This window comes from Stegostoma tigrinum, chromosome 4 (genome assembly GCF_030684315.1).
Source record: "Stegostoma tigrinum isolate sSteTig4 chromosome 4, sSteTig4.hap1, whole genome shotgun sequence".
NCBI lineage: Eukaryota > Metazoa > Chordata > Chondrichthyes > Orectolobiformes > Stegostomatidae > Stegostoma > Stegostoma tigrinum.
Genome location: NC_081357.1, coordinates 62,604,130 through 62,620,835, shown reverse-complemented (window position 1 = coordinate 62,620,835; position 16,706 = coordinate 62,604,130). Strand labels below are relative to the sequence as shown.

The following is a 16,706-nucleotide window of genomic DNA, read 5'->3' as shown; positions in this document are numbered from 1 at the left end:
TGATACTTATATGTTACTTGTTTTAACAAATTTGGTTTTAAATTAATGTTTCTTTATTTATGTTTGTTTTCTTCCCTCAATTTATTTACTTGCTTATTTACTTCAATTATGTATAATGTACAAATAATGCAAGTAATTTCATACCAGGCAAGTCTCAGTGTTAGATCTGCTGTAAGCAGCTGTTAAAAGATACATAAACTCTGTCAACCATTTGTTTTTCCTTGATTGGAAATGCAATAATGCATTTCATTGATGTGCAGGATTTGGATTATTTCTCCATCCAGAGTCTTGTTTTCTCAGCCCTTACTGTCATGCAAATGTTTTGGCCCAGTCAGAGAGTGTACTGATTCCTCTCCTTCTCCCACTCACCATGAAAACGTTTGAATTTAAAACGAAAGTGACATGACATACATATTGTGCATGTGTAAGATTATCTATAACTCAGTATCAGAAGCAAGTCAGTTAGGATCCTTAAATTAAAAACAAAATAACTTTATTGTAAAGAACTTGAGTGCAAATGTAAAGATTATTGGTTGAGTTGTGTCTCACAGTATGTCAGTATACCTTTAAGAAGCATGCTTGTGATATCATCACCGTATCATGGTAAGGTGCAGTGGTAGAGACCCTACCTCTGAGCCAGGAGACCTGGATTAATGTCTCACTTGCTATTTTTTAATAGCATCTCTCAAGAGGTTAATTAGAGAATATCTAAAACAAACTGTATTGTAACATATGAGCTGAGGGCATAAAACATTCAGACTCCATCATAACTTGGGTCATTTGAAGCATGGGGTGCTATGGGGAATGTTTGTGACCAAATGGCTTAAAGTCGGCTCAGACACAAATGTAACTGTAAATGTTGTTTGAATATGTTAATGAACTATATTGTATTTTTGTTGGATCTTTTTATATCCCATTATCCATGCCCTAGTTTTTTTAAATACGTTATGAAGCATGATAACATGAGTTTTGACAAATCAGATAATTTTTCAAGAACAGTTGATATTTTAACGCACACAGAAGCTTTAGCTAATTAGCAGTTACATTTGGGTAGCTTAGGAAAAAAAAAGCATTCAAACATTTTTTTTCCTACTTTTTGTTTTGCAGCCATAGCCGCAGTGACCCCATAGTTCTACATTCTCCCACAAAAGTAAGCATCCTCTTTACACCTACCCTGGCCAAACCTGTTGCGATCTTATGTTTCAATCAAGCTGCCTCTTATAATTTTAAACTCCAGGAGATAAAAGCCAAGCTTGTTCAACCTTTCCTCTTAACACAGCCTGCTTGTTCCAGATGTTAGTCTGGCAAATCTTTGAACTGCTTTCACAATGTTTGTGTGCTTCCTTAAAGAAGATGGCTAGTACAGTATACAGTGCTGCAAATGTGGTTTCACCAGTGTTCTGTGTAGCAGAAGCATAGCCTCCACACTTCGCTATTCAATTCTACTCATAATCAAAGATAAATCCTATTAGCTTTCATAATTTCTCTATCTACTTGTACACTAACTTGTCATGCACCAGGACAATCTTATCCTTCTGCACCTCGGAACTCTGTGAATTCTCACCGCTTCAAGTACTATGGTATTTGCATTTATTCTTCCTGCTAAAATAGACAGCTGCACGTTTTCCCTCATTGTACTAGATTTTTCCCACTTGCAACCAGTCTGTACTTTTTATAGTCTTCTTAGATCCTCTTCTCAACTTGCATTGGTACCTATCTTTGTGTTGCCAGAAAATTTGGCAATTTTACCTTTGGTCACTTCATCCAAGTCATTTATATTATTTTTCAAACTGACTTAGAGAAGGATTTGATCAATTAACAGGGTTATTAAAATATCTTGCGCATAGGTCGTTACATTCTGCCAATAGGATCACAATGCTTCCATTCACTGAGAGCTGCCCAGGTTTTTCCACTTGTAGTCTTTTTGCAGTGTTAGACTTGAGTTCTGCTCCTGGAGTTTGTTAGCACTGATCCCTTTATAGGCCCTTTACTTGAACCTCATCCTTACTACATCCTGTTCTTGTCAGTTAGTATGTGGCTCAATTATTCTTTTAATTCAGCCAATGGTTCATCTTGTTATGCAGCAGTTCATAATTAGTTGTAACGCTACCAGTGGTTTATCTTGTTTATGCTTCAGTTTTGTTCTAGCAGAAACCATTTGAACCAGTCTCTTTGGAACTGGGCTTGTGCCCTAGGGTCCCGTAGGCTGTTAACCCATTATAATTTAGACCGCTGAATAGCCCCTTAGTCAACAGTTGAGATCCCAGCACTGGTCCCTGTGGCATAATCACTCGTTACATCCTGCCAACCTGAAAAAGATCAATTTCTACCTACTCTGCTTGTTATTAGCCATTCTATTTTATATCCATATGAAATGTTAGCCCCTACGCCATTAACTTTTACGTTCTACAGTAATATTTGATGTGGCACTTTAACAAAAGTCTTCTGGAAATCTAAGATCAGTTTACCCACCAGTTCGTCTTCATCTGCAGCATGTTACCTACTCAAAAAAAGACTTCAATCCATTGGTTAAATGTGATTTCCTTTTCAGAAAGCCATATTAAGAATGTTGACTATTTGATTATCTTAGACCTACCAAATTAACCACCTACAACATCTCTTAGAACAGCGTTTTGATATTTCCCCATGGCAGATGTTTTGCTAACTGGCCTATAATTGCCTGCTTTCTGTCTACGTTACTTTTTGAATAAGAGTCACATTTGCTACTTTCCAATCAGATGGGACCTTCCCAGAATCAAGCCAGTTTTGGAAAATTAAAACAATGCATCAACTATCGTGGATAAGACGGTGTGGAGCTGGATGAACACAGCAGGCCAAGCAGCATCTTAGGAGCAGGAAGGCTGCCTGAAATGTCAGCTTTCCTGCTCCTAAGATGTTGCTTGGCCTGCTGTGTTCATCCAGCTCCACACCTTGTTATCTCGGATTCTCCAACATCTGCAGTTCCTATTATCACTGTATCAACTATCGTCTTCCTTTCTGTCCTCACCACCGTTCCCCCCCAACACCCCCAAATATTCAGTTGCCTCCCTCCACTTTAACATTGCATCCCAGTGTTCTGATTCCAATCCCCAAAAATAAGATACACTGCCTCCCTCCCACAGATGTAGGCCCTGATTAACCCTCTGGACGCTCAATGGGCCACCCCCAGGAGTGACTGACCCAGCTCTTAGGTACCTTAGACATGAACAGTAAGTGATCAGACCCCTGTCTGATTTTTACAACTCCCTCAACTCCCTGCACTGGTTGCACTGTACGAAGGGGGCTGACTGTGACCGACTCCCAGACTATAGAATTACAGACTCTGACCCTAACTACCCCAACTGGGTGAGTGATCATGCCGAGCCCCTGGACTGATACCAAAGACTGTCCTTGACTTATTGTGTTGGGATCCCCTGCCTGAAGCGTGACTCCCTGGACTTAGACCTGGACCTGGACCTGTCTGAGGACTCCTCCTTTAGACTTTGAGACTTGGCTGTTCGCTTGAAACACATGCACTGTTTACTGTGTATGTAGCTGGCACACTTTTTCACTGATAGGATGTGGCTAACATATGTTCCCTGTCCCCAGTTGCCCTTGAAAAGATGGTTGTGAGCAGCCTTCTTATTCTGCCACAGTCCACATCATGTAGGTTGACTTAATACCATTAGGAAGGGAATTCCAAGATTTTACTCAATGACGGCAAAGGAACCGTGATATGATTTTAAGTCAGGATGATGTGTGGCTTGGAGGGGAACTTGCAAGTAATGGTGTTCCCATGTATCTGCTGTCCTTGTCCTTCTAGATGGAAGTGATGGGTTTGCTGACTAAGGAGATTTGGTGAATTTCTGCCGTGCATCTTGCAGATAGTGCACACAGCTGCTACTGAGCGTTGGTGGTGCATGTTTGTAGATGTGATGTTAATCAAGACTCCTTCTTTTTCCAAATGGTGTCAAGTTCTTGAGTGTTATTGGAGGTGCATCCATGCTGGCAAGTTGGGACTCCTGGCTTGTGCTTTGTAGATGGTGGACAGAATTTGGGGTGAGTTATTCACTGCATATTCCTAGACTCTGACCTGCTGTTGTAGCCATTGTGTTTATGTGGTAAGTCCAGTTGAGATTCTGGTCAATGGTAACCCCAAGCATGTTGATAAATTGGAAGTCAGTGATTGTTACATAATTCATTGACAAAGGATGGTGGCTAGATTGTCTGTTATGGGTGATGGTCATTACCTGGCATTTGTGTGGCATGAATGTTACTTGCCACTTGTCAGCCTAAGTCTGGATATTGTCCAGATCTTGTTGCATTTGAACATGAACTGGTTCAGTATCTAAGGAGATGTGAATAATGCTGAACACCGTGCAATCATCGACAGCCATCCCCACTTCTGACTTTAGGATTGAGGATGAAGCAGTTGAAGACAGTTAGGTCTAGGAATCTACCCTGAGGAATTCTTGCATAGATGAGCTGAAGCTGAGTTGACTGACCTCCAACAACCATAGCCATTTTCCTATGGACCACATATGAATCCAATCAGCAGATAATTTGTTCCCGATACCATTGAATCCAATTTTGCTAGGACTCCTTGATGCCACACGTGGTCAAATATAGCCTTGATGGCAAGGGCTGTAAATCTTCTCACCTCTGGAATTGAGCTGTTTTGTACATTTTTGAACTGAAGCTATATGATCCTGATAGAACCCAAACTAGGCATTACTGGGTGAGTTATTGCCGAGCAGGTGCTGCCTGCTTGATAGCACTGTTGTTTATACCTTCCATCACTTAACTGATGATTGAGAGTAGCCTGATGTGGCGGTAATTGGCCGGTTTGGATTCATCCTGCTTTTTGTGTACAGGGCATACCTGGGCAGTTTTTCACATTGTCGATTAGATGCCAAAGTTATAACTGTAAGGGAGAAGCTTGGCTAGTGTTGTGCAAGTTCTGGAGTATGAGTCTTCAGTACTATTGCTGGAATGTTGCCATAGTCTTTACACTGGAAAGTTTTGAGAAGATTTGTAGCTCAGGTTGAGGTTCTGGATGTGAGTTTGCTCGCTGAACTGGAAGGTTCGTTTTCAGACGTTTTGTCACTATTCTAGGTAACATCATCAGTGAGCCTCCGGTGAAGTGCTGGTGTTATGTCCCGCTTTCTATTTACCTGTTTAGGTTTCCTTGGGTTGGTGATGTCATTTCCTGCATTGGTGATGTCATTTCCTGTTCTTTTTCTCAGAAGGTGGTAGATGGGCTCCAAATCAATGTGTTTGTTGATGCAGTTCCGGTTGGAATGCCACGCTTCTAGGAATTCTCGTGCGTGTCTCTGTTTGACTTGTCCTAGGATGGATGTGTTGTCCCAATCAAAGTGGTGTCCTTCCTCATCTGTATGTGAGGATACGAGTGATAGTGGGTCATGTCATTTTGTGGCTAGTTTATGTTCATGTATCCTGGTGGCTAGTTTTCTGCCTGTTTGTCCAATGTAGTGTTTGTCACAGTTCTTGCGAAGTATTTTGTAAATGACGTTCGTTTTGCTTGTTGTCTGTATAGAGTCTTTTAAGTTCATTAGCTGCTGTTTTAGTGTGTTGGTGGGTTTGTGGGCTACCATGATACCAAGGGGTCTGAGTAGTCTGGCAATCATTTCCGAAATGTCTTTGATGTAGGGGAGAGTTGTTATGGTTTCTGGGCCCGTTTTGTCTGTTTGTTTGGGTTTGTTGCTGAGAAATCGGCAGACTGTGTTCATTGGGTACCCGTTCTTTTTGAATACGCTGTATAGGTGATTTTCTTCTGCTCTTCATAGTTCCTCTGTGCTGCAGTGTGTGGTGGCTCGCTGAAATAATGTTCTAATGCAGTTTCATCTGTGGGTGTTGGGATGGTTGCTTCTAGTTCAGTATTTGGTCCGTATGTGTTGTTTTCCTGTAGACGCTGGTTTGAAGTTCCCCATTGGCTGTTCGCTCTACTGTGTCATCTAGGAATGGCAGTTTGTTGTTGTTTTCCTCCTCTTTTGTGAATGTTATGCCAGTAAGGGTATTATTGATGGTCTTGAAGGTTTCCTGTAATTTGTTTTGTTTAGTGATGACAAAGGTGTCATTCACGTAGCAGACCCAACGTTTGGGTTGGATGATTGGCAGAGCTCTTTGTTCGAGTCTCTGCATTACTGCCTCTGCTAAGAACCCTGATATCGGAGATCCCATGGGTGTTCCGTTGGTTTGTCTGTAGGTTTTGTTATTGAAAGTGAAGTGGGTGGTAAGGCATAGGTCCACTAGCTTGATGATGTTGTCCTTGCTGATGAGGTTGGTGGTGTCTGGTGTATGTTACCTAGAATGGTGACGAAACGTCTGAAAACAAACCTTCCAGCTCAGCGAGCGAACTCACATCCAGTCTTTACACTATCCAGTGCCTCCAATCATTTCTTGATATCAAATAGAGTGAATTGAATTGCACTGGTTGTGGCCAAGTTGAATCATCCACTAGGCACTTCCAGCTAAAGATTGCCACAAATGCCTCACCTTTGTCTTTTGCACTGATGTGCTGGGTTGTTCCATCACTGAGGATTGGGATATTTGTGGAGCCTCTTCTTCAGTGAGTTGTTTGATTGTCCATCATCATTTTTGACTGGATGAGGCAGGACTGCAGAGCTTAAATTTGATCCATTGGTGTGGGATCACTTGGCTCTTCCTGTCACTGGCTATGCTTTTTAGGGTGCAAGTTAGTCCTGTTTAGTAGCTTCACCAGGTTGACACCTCATTTTTAGGCGTGTTGATGCTCTTGCTGTGCTCTTCTGCACTCAGCCTTAAACCAAGATTGATTCCCTTGCTTGGTGGTAATGAAGGTTATTCTCAGTGTGAAGGCGGAACTTCGTCTCCACAAGGACTGTGCAATGGTCACTCTTAACAATACTATCATGGACAGATCCAACTGCAGCTGGCAGATTGGTAAGGATGCGGTCAAGTATGTTTTTCCCTCTGGTTCACTTACCACCTGCCACAGACCCAGTCTAATAGCTATGTTCTTTTGGATCTGACCAGCTTCATCAGTAGAATTGCTGTTGAGCCACTTTTGGTGGTGGACATTGTAATTCCCCACCCAGAGTGCTTTTGTTCCCTTGCCACCGTAGTGCTTTCTGTAAGTATTGTTCAACATGGAGGAGTACCGATTCATCAGCTGAGGGAGGACGGTATGTGGTAATCAGCAGCTTTCTTTGCCCGTGTTTAACCTAAAGCCATGAGACTTAATGGGGTCCAGAGTCAGTTTTGAGGGTTCTGAGGGCAACTCCCACTCGATTGTATACCTTTGTGCCACCACGCAGTTGGGTGTACTGTCAATAGGAATGGGCCCACGTAAAGATGGTGATGGTGGAGCCTGGGACATTATCTGTGAGATATGATCCCCTGAGTATGACTATGTCGGGCTGTTGCTTGACTGATCTGTGAGACAGCTCTCCTAATTTTGGCTCTAGCCCCCAGGTGTTGGTAAGGAGGATTTTGAAGGGTTGACAGGGTTGTTTCAGCTGTTGTCTTTTCCAGTGCTTAGGTGAATGGCAGGTGGTCCATCCAGTTTAATTTATTTGTTGAGACTTCATGGTGATTGATGCAACTGAGCGGCCTGCTAGGCCATTTCAGAGGGCAGCTGAGAGTCAGCCACGTTGCTGTGGGTCTGGAGTCACACATAGGACTGACTAGGGGAAGATGGTAGATTTCTTTCCCTAAAAGACATTAGTGAGCAAGTTGGGGTTTTTTTTTTGAACAATTGACAATGGTTTCATGATCATCAGTAGATTTTTATTTCAGTTTTTATGAAAAAGAAATGCATTCAACAATCTGCCTATAGTTTGAACATAGGTCAGCCCGTAGAATATTCCCTGAGTTTCTGGATTAACACGAGTGGGCCCATCACCTCACTGTAGTTTCTTTATGAGATTGATGTAGCTCAGTAGTAGAGAGCAACATGGCCAAGCTGTGACTGATGGCTGCTGATAACCATGTCAAGCTGCCTGGTTTTGTGACTGTGCTAAGCAGCACGGCAAGACAGAAATACTGTCAACTTTTAAAGAGGAGGGAAAGCGATAAAAGCCAAGGCAGGGCTGCTGAAAGTGTTCAGGTATGTGCAAAGTGAGTGAGTGCAAAGAAATTCAACCTGGTTGAATGTGAGCTTTCTGCCTGTTACTATGTGCAAAGTGTCTTTGCAGCAGCATTCTGATGATAGTTGCTGGTGAGGCCCGAAGTACAGCATGGCGATGCCAAAGTCATACTTTAATGGATTCTCGATTTTCCATAATGAAATAGCGAGACTGGAAATACCACTGTCATAGGTGTGGGGTGTGTGCACTCACTGCCTGAAACATACTTAAAGCTGATGGTGCCAGATGCCCAAGATTGAACTCAAGAGGAGCAAGCGATAAGTTGGAGTCACCAGGTATCTGTTCTGACTTTCATGTTGGAAATTTTAAGCGTAAAGTTTCTATCCAATGGGTAGGATAGTAAGAGAATACATATTTATGAGGTGAGATTGAGTAATAATGAAGGTGATATTGAGCGATATTCCCTCTTAACAGACACCTTACCAGTGGGAATCTTGTCTTGACCTTAGTTGGAAAAATACAGCTCCTCGGTCTCAACACAGAGAAAAGAGTCACTTGACATTTCATAGATTCCCTACAGTGTGGGAACAGGTCCTTCAGGCCAACAAGTCCACACTGACCCTTGGAGCATCCTACCCAGACCCATCTCCCTGAACACTATGGGCAATTTAGCATGGCCAGTCCACCTAGCCTGTACAGCTTTGGACTGTGGGAGGAAACCAGAGCACCTGGAGAAAACCCACACAGACATGGAGAGAACATGCAAACTCCACACAGTCACCCGAGGCTGGAATCGAACCCAGGTCCCTGGCGCTGTGAGGCTGCAGTGCTAACCACTGAGCCACCATGCTGCTCAAATGATTCTGTCAAATTTTTCACCATAGTTCACATTATTTACAGCTTGGAAAGATTCTACCCCTTGTCTTTGTTATTTCTTATCTCTACCAAACTCATTTCACATGGTGGTTTCTTGAAACTTAGATCATCCTTCTCTGTTGTATGTATATGATCATTAACTAACAAAACCATCCCTTCATCTTTTCCTAGCTTCTTACTCTTCCTAGCTGCATTCTACCCTTCAATATTCTGGTTCCAGTCAGTGTCAGCCTCTCTGTTATGGCTGCCGGATCATGTTAATTTATTTTTACTTACAAAACAGATGAATTGAGAGTGTTTTGAATACAGGGCTTTTTTCCTAATCAATTATGGCTGGTAGAATTTGCTTTCTCTTTCCCTGGCAGGAGTAGAGTAGATTCAAAATTCTTCCTTAAGACTCTGCCAGTTGCAACAATGAGGTCTTTCAGTGGGTATTCAACTCTCATTCTTCGCTAAGAAGAGTTTCAGAAAAAGGGTGGGGGGCAATGCCCCTGTGGCAAGTTGTCTCCATGTGTGTCCATCTGACAGCTTTTGCATTTTGAAGATGTTGCATTATTTGCTGTTTTCATTGTCTTCTGCTCTGAAAAATTATTTTTAAAACATTCAAGATATTTCCAATAATTGATATCACAGTGCTATATTTTAGATAACACTTGTGTGACACACAATGTCATTGCTGTACTCAACATTTAAATGTGGATTTAAAATATCTCACTCCTTAAAACCTATCTATTAGCCCAAGCTTTTCCCTGAACTTACATGATTTTATTTATTCCGTTAAAGTGCTGCAGAAATGGAAATTGTGCTTATGATTACCCTCCTATCATCAAAGATTTGCAGATTTGTATTTGGAATATGCAGCTAGTGGGAAACCCATCAAAGAAAGAAATGTTTTTTGTTTTTGTTCTGCCTTTCTTGACCGTATGATTTCTCTCAGACTTGTTCTCTTTAATGGGATATGGGTGTCCTTGGCAAGGTGAGCACTTGTTGCCCTTTACTAATTGCAGTCAGAAGGTGATGGTGAGTTGTGTTCTTAAAATGTCTTAAAAGTCCATCTGAAACAAGTACACCCACATTGCTCTTGGTGGTGGGGAGGTTCTAGCTTTTTGTCTCACTGACTTTGAGAGAATAACAATATCTTTCCAAGTCGGGATGATATGTGACTTGGAGGGGAACTTGCAGATTGTGTTGTTTTAATATGAATGTTAGAAGAACTGAAGGCAAGATGTTTCTTTTAATAGCAAGCCACGCCAAGCCTTTCACCATTCTAATTTCGGACAATACCAAAATATCAAAAATATCAAAGCCCTGGACACCTCCTTAATGTCTAGGAGATAGCAAGGACTACAGATGTTACAAGTCAGAGTCAATAAAATGTGGAGCTGGAGGAGTACAGCTGGCCAGACAGCTTCCAAAGAGCAGGAAAGTCAACATTTTGGGTCAGGACCCTTCATCAGGACTGGGGAGGGGAAAGGGAACTCAGAAATAAATAGAGGGCAGGGCTGGGAGAAGGTAGGTGGCATGGTGATAGCGGGATGCAGGTAGGGGTTTGTAGAGATTGGTCAATGGGAAGGGTGGGGCAGACAGTTGAGAAGGAAGGTAGACAGGTTGTGTCAGTTTAAGGGGGTGGGGATGAGAGGGAGGGTTGGACATGGGATGAAGTCGTGTGTTGGGAGACTTTGAAGCTGGTGAATTCTGTATTGTGCTGTAAGCTCGTGAGGCGGAATATAAGGTGTTCTTCCTCCAGATTTCTTGTGGCCTCATTGTGATGTTAGAGGAGGCCCAGAGGATGGACATGTCACCAAGGGACTGGGAATGGGAGTTGAAATGGCTGGCAACTGGAAGGTGGTGTTGATTGGAGTGTACAGAGCACAGATGCTCCCGTGAGTCGGTCACCAAGTCTGTGCTTGGTCTCGTTGATGTAGGGGACACCACATCGGGAGCAATGGATGCAATAGACCAGGCTAGAAGACATACAGGTGAATCCCTGCCAAGAAGGAAACTCATCATCACTTTCCGAAGGACAATGGACAAACAATAAATTCCAGCCAGAGAGCCAGCGATGCCCCCATACATGAATAGATTTTAAAAAGCTGTTGGCATCTGGTATGGACTGCCTTATCACCTGGTGACAATGGATTCAATTGTGATAATCAAAGGAAATCAGATAATTATCTGAACAAAAAAGAAACATTGAGCTCTAGGTAAAGGCGTACAAGTAGTTGAGTTAACTCTTCAATGGTGGGGTTGGTGTTCAAAAATTTTCAAAGAGGGTGTACCTCGCTAGCCTGCCCCACACTGACAACAAACAGTATCCCATGCCAGTGCCCTGTCATCCATTGATATCCTTCAATCAGGGTCTCTTTTGTTTCTGGTCTTTTTTTCTCTTCCTGCCAACCTTATTGACTTCATCAGTAATGCTAGTACTTCAAGAATTTATTTTTAAATGCAGTTGATCTATTTGACAACTGTTAAAAAGGCACTATGTAGAAGTGTATGTAAATTTATTGATATCTGGAAAACAAACAAGTAGAGCTGAGGTTATGAATCCATACTAAACCAAAGAGCCTTAGCCACTGACTCTAACAAACCACCGACATATTGCTTGTGAGTTTCTGTCTGTTACAATCATGCCAAGGTAGATTCAAACACATATATAAGTTAAGAGATGGAGTAGACTATTTAGACTGACTTTAAAAGGCTTGACTTAGTACACTGAAACTTTAAACCAGTTATTAATGCAGAAAGACCCTCTAGCACTCATCTCTCAAACCCCTCCCACTTTCCCCAAACCACTTGTGTCTTGCATTCCCCCACTATGGTCTGACATACTCTATATGCTACCTCAAGCCTCTACATTCACTTCCTATGCCCTCTATACCTTGTCGTACTTCTGTGCTGTGCCATGCTCCCACACACCCTTACTGTTTACCTATTTCATAGAACCACTGAATCGTACAGTGACAATAAAATATGTATCTTTGTGAAAGGTTTCTATTTTTGATAAAGAACTCCTTTCATTACAGGCCAAAAGCAGTTTTCAGTTATCTAAACTAGTTGAAGTATAATTATAAGAAATTGGAAGCTATTTATCTTGTATAGATAGACATTGGCAATTGATAAAATGGAGAATTGCTGTTGATCAAGCAGTGTTTTCGCCAGAGCTCAGCTGTTCAACACTCTAATAGAACTCTGGTCTCTTAGCCAAGAATACATAAAAAGGTTTGACTGAGAGCTTGGAGTGCTCCAAAAGTCATCTGTTAAAACAACAAGAGTGAGTATGAGCAATTATTTAGACCAATTTGAGTTTTCATAAGTTTTCCTTCTTATCTGACTTCTCTCTGGTAGTGCTCATATTTGGCTTGTACATCTAGATTCTAAATCCTTAACTGCCTCTTCTTTATTTTCTACAGGTAGGTTTGACAACAATAGATCCGTTCTTCCCAATCATTTCACTATGTGAAATGCTGCCTGACAATCGTGTTTTATTTTTCACTATTACTGGACCTGCCCTGATCTTTCAGTGTGTATGCTTTCATTGTTTGTAGAGTCGAGGTCTCAATATTGTTCTGTTCAATGATATCTTATGCAGTACTTGGTTATATTAAATGCAGAAAGATCTTCAGGTTGAAGTGGCAACAGAATGGACCAGATTTCTTGAAAGGACGTTCTTCTATTGTGAAATGGGTGCAATTCCAATGTATATTTGGAAATGGAACTTCTTACAATAGGATGAGAAACACTGACAATTAAATTAATTAGTATGATTAGCTGTCTTTCAAACTGGCATGTGCAAAGTGATAAAAATGTTTTTCTGTCTCTCAATGCAGCCCTCCGCAGTTAGAAACCACCCCAGGCACAGAGCCTTCATCTGATCCACAGCATGAGGAATGGTTTGCAAGATATTTTACTTTCTAAGACTAGTGAAATTCCTAATGGATCTTTATAACCACATAGATCTGCAGTACAAGCATGATGCTATAAAAATCCATTTATTGCACAGTTGAATATATTCATTGTTATAAAATCTTTGAGCAAGGACCAGCTACCACATCAACAATGCTAATTGTGAGGACTTGTGTTATTTGCCTGGGTCAATTTAAAATGTCATCTTAGACTTTGAAGAATCAACATAATATTTCCAACAGCACAGAGAGTATATTACTTATTCATCTATCTTAATTCTAAATTGTGATTTTGGTCTCCTTGCTCCTCATTGTTTCCCAGTTGAGATGTTGATACAGGTGACGTTTTACCAAGTTTGCCAAAACATTGTTAACTGGCTAATCCAGTGGCTGACAGTGACTTTCCCTGTGACACTTTCTTGCCCTTTATGGGGCAATTGCCTAGTGTCTGCTTGGCATCTTCTCTGTATGTATTGACCTTATAAAGTTACGTATATAATTTCATGTACAAATGTGTAATATGATGAAATATATTGTATATGTGAAATATAATTTTTATTTTACTCTGGGCTGTTTCATTGTCTGAAAGTTTATATCGATTGCTAAATAAACTTTTGTTCCTGTAATGTAGAAGTTTTTTTTCATTTTTGTTCAGGATTAGGTTTTATCGCAGGATCAATTCATGAATTAACCATTAGCTTTGCTTGACATTTTGATTTTATGCACTGTTTGCTCATATCAGCTCACTGGAGCAAATGCAATAATACACTAATCAGAATGCCATTAAATTGTGCTGTGTATAAAATAAAACAAAATCAAATATACCATTATCAGAGCAATGGTATTGACCTCATGAGGTCTTTGCAGGCTGAAAGGAAGAACATTGCAGCAAATGCATTTGTTATTTACTTTTTCATTTAATTGGATATACAACAAGTAGTTTCAGTTTGCATTGGATCTCAAAACGAATGATGTAGCAGCCGATATATAAAACCATAATTACATGGCTGTCATTTCACTTAGAATCCTTTAAATTTTCTGGCTATAATTCACCATGCAGGATATCAAAAACACGCACAAGTGCTATGGCTTGCACACCAACTTTATGATCAGATCTCTCCACCAGAAGGAAATGATGCAGATGAGCAAACAAAATAATTTATTCCACATCCTGTGGCAGCCATAGCCACAGTTAATAGGTTCTAGGGAAATGAGTGTAGAATGCACATAAAAATAAACCAGCACAATGTCAAAGGCAGGTAGTCTCCTGTAGAAAAGCTGCAATATTGTGCCAAGTCATTTTCCACAGATGAAGGAACGTCATGTCTGCTTTTTGTGATATAAGTAGATAATCTTCCAGTTGCATTAACTTAAACTAGTTGCAGATTAATGTCTCAAACAATCAGTTAATTTATCTGACATGACTGAATTTTCATTCCAGCTTCATTAGGATAATGCAGTATTGGCAGTGAACAGTAAATCTTCAGAAAATATTATATTAAGCTGCCTTTGTCAGGACAAATATACAAAAGGAAGAAAAACAGTATATTTCTTTAGCGTTGTGACTAGGTGTCTTGAAATCTCAGAGAAGCAATTGTTGAATTTGCATGGTAGAACAGGGAAGTGAACAAAAATGAACTGTAGAAAATGACAGTCGTTGGACTGAATTGTTTGGCCAGTGATAAAGAGACGGCACTCACTACTGACCTTGAGCAAAGTTGTCCATGGACATTGATAGGTTTTATGATGCCAAATTCCCCACTTCACAGGTGTGTTATTAAATGAAGTATAACATTGGGACACATATTAGGATATTAGGCCAGATGACTAAACACTTTGTGAAAGTGGTAGGTTTTAAAGAATGTTTTAGGGGACAAATGTTTGATGGAGAGATCTGGAAGGGAATTCAAAAGATTATGAACTTGGTGGCTGATGACACGACCATCCATATCGAAGGGATCAAATTTGGGAAAACTCAAGAAACCAGATTAAGATTAAGATTAGAGAATTGTGAGGTTGGAGGAAATTGCACAAGTAAGACAAAGCAAGGTTTTCAATTAGGTAAAAGAATTTTGAATGAAATTAGAAACATAGAAAATACGAGCACAATTAGGCCATTCTGCCCTTTGAGCCTGCTCCGCCATTCATTATGATCATGGTTTATCGTCCAATTCAATAGTCTGTTCCTGTTGCTCCCCATATCATTTGATCTCTTAACCCCCAATGTAACATCCAACTCCTCCTTGAAATCATATAATAAGTTAGCCTTCAGTTATTTCTATTTAAGTGAAGTCCACAGATTTACCACACTCAGAAGAAATTCCTCCTCCTTTAAATTCTAAATAGTTTACTCCATAACCCTAGACTGTGACCCCTGGCCCTGGACTCCCCATCGTCGGGAACATCTGCCCTGTACCTACTCTGTCTTGTCCTCTTAGGATTTGTTCAGTTTCTACGAGATACCCCTATTCTTCTGAGCTCCAGTAAATATAAGCCTAACTGATTCAACCTCCTTATACATCAATTGTGCAATCGCAGGAATCAGCTTGGTACAGTTTTGATTTTTTAAAGATCCTTGTTATCCATGTCTACTTACCCTTAAACTTGCTCGTCCATTTCAAAGGTAGTTAAGAGCTAGCCGCATTTCTGTGGGTCTGTGAGAATTTGTGAACCACGTGAGTTATTATGGCTTAGAATTGCTTTTAATTCCAAGTTTTATTGAATTTAAATTAATAGTCCACGGGTTTACAACTACACCACCACCTTCCAGTGTTGCTTAAGTGAAAACTGCTCTGGATCAGCAAGCAAAGAAGGGATGGGCGCACAGACATTTTTTTAAAAATATTTTTTTCTCCAATTGATATGAGCATCACAGGCTCTGTCAGCATTCATTGACCTATCCATGATATGCACTTGAGGAGGTGGCCTCCTTGAATCTCAGCAGTCTATGTGTTATAGATACAACTACAGTGCAGTTAGGAAGGGTGTCTCAGGATTTTGACTGAGCAGTCATGAAGGAATGAAAGCATAGTTCCAAATCAGGATGACTTGGAGGGGAATTTTCAGAAGGTAGATCTTGCGATTTTGGAAGTTGCTATCAAAGAATCTAGGTTAATTTTGTAGATGGTGCAAGCTGCTGCACCATGCATTGATGAAGGAGAGAATTATTAGTTAGAGGATGAGGTGCCTGTAAAGGGGGGTGTTTTGTCCTTGATGGCTACTCCTGTTCCTGATCAATGGTGACCCCTCAGGATGTTGATGGTGGAGTGTTCAGCAATTGTCATTACTGACTGTCAATGAGATGGCTAAATGTGTCATTTCGAGATGATCATTAACTGATGTTTGTGGGGGTAAATATTACTTGCCATTTATCAGTGTAAGCCTGAATGTTGTCCAGATCTTGCTGCAAATCAACACTAACCGCTCCTGTATCTGAGGAGTTGTATATGATGCTGAACACTATGCAATCTTTACGAGCCATCCCATTCAGACCTTATAATGGAGGGAAGCTCGTATGTGAAACAGCTGAGAATGAAAATCTATGTTCTGGATTGACTTCTTGTAGCCGCAACCATTGACTTCTAATATTGCTAAGGTTTTATTGCAGGAGATTTCCTCACCCATGTTTGACCTGACATCATAAAATGTCAAAGGGGTTTGGTGAAAACATTGAGGACTCGTACAGCAACTCATTCCTGACTGTAATACATGTGCTGCCATCTCTGATGTCTCTGAGCTGCCGGTTGGACATCTCATATCTAGAGATAGCAATGGCAGTTTCCAGGGCATCGGCAGTAAGGAATGATCCTGTGTGTATGACTATGGCAGGCTGTTGCTTCACTAGTCTGTGGGTCAGCTC

At 40.9% G+C, this 16,706-nt stretch overlaps 1 protein-coding gene across 7 annotated transcripts in view; it reads left to right on the top strand.

Moving 5' to 3' along the window:
* fam184ab (family with sequence similarity 184 member Ab) overlaps positions 1-13,473 on the top strand; it is a 179,730-nt gene extending 166,257 nt beyond the window's left edge. For all 7 annotated transcript variants that reach the window (XM_059645379.1, XM_059645375.1, XM_059645376.1 and 4 more), the window contains one exon: positions 12,773-13,473. In XM_059645379.1, the coding sequence (XP_059501362.1) occupies positions 12,773-12,860 (88 nt within the window). In that variant the 3' untranslated portion in view covers positions 12,861-13,473. The remainder of the gene's footprint in view (positions 1-12,772) is intronic.
* The last annotated feature ends 3,233 nt before the right edge of the window (positions 13,474-16,706 follow it).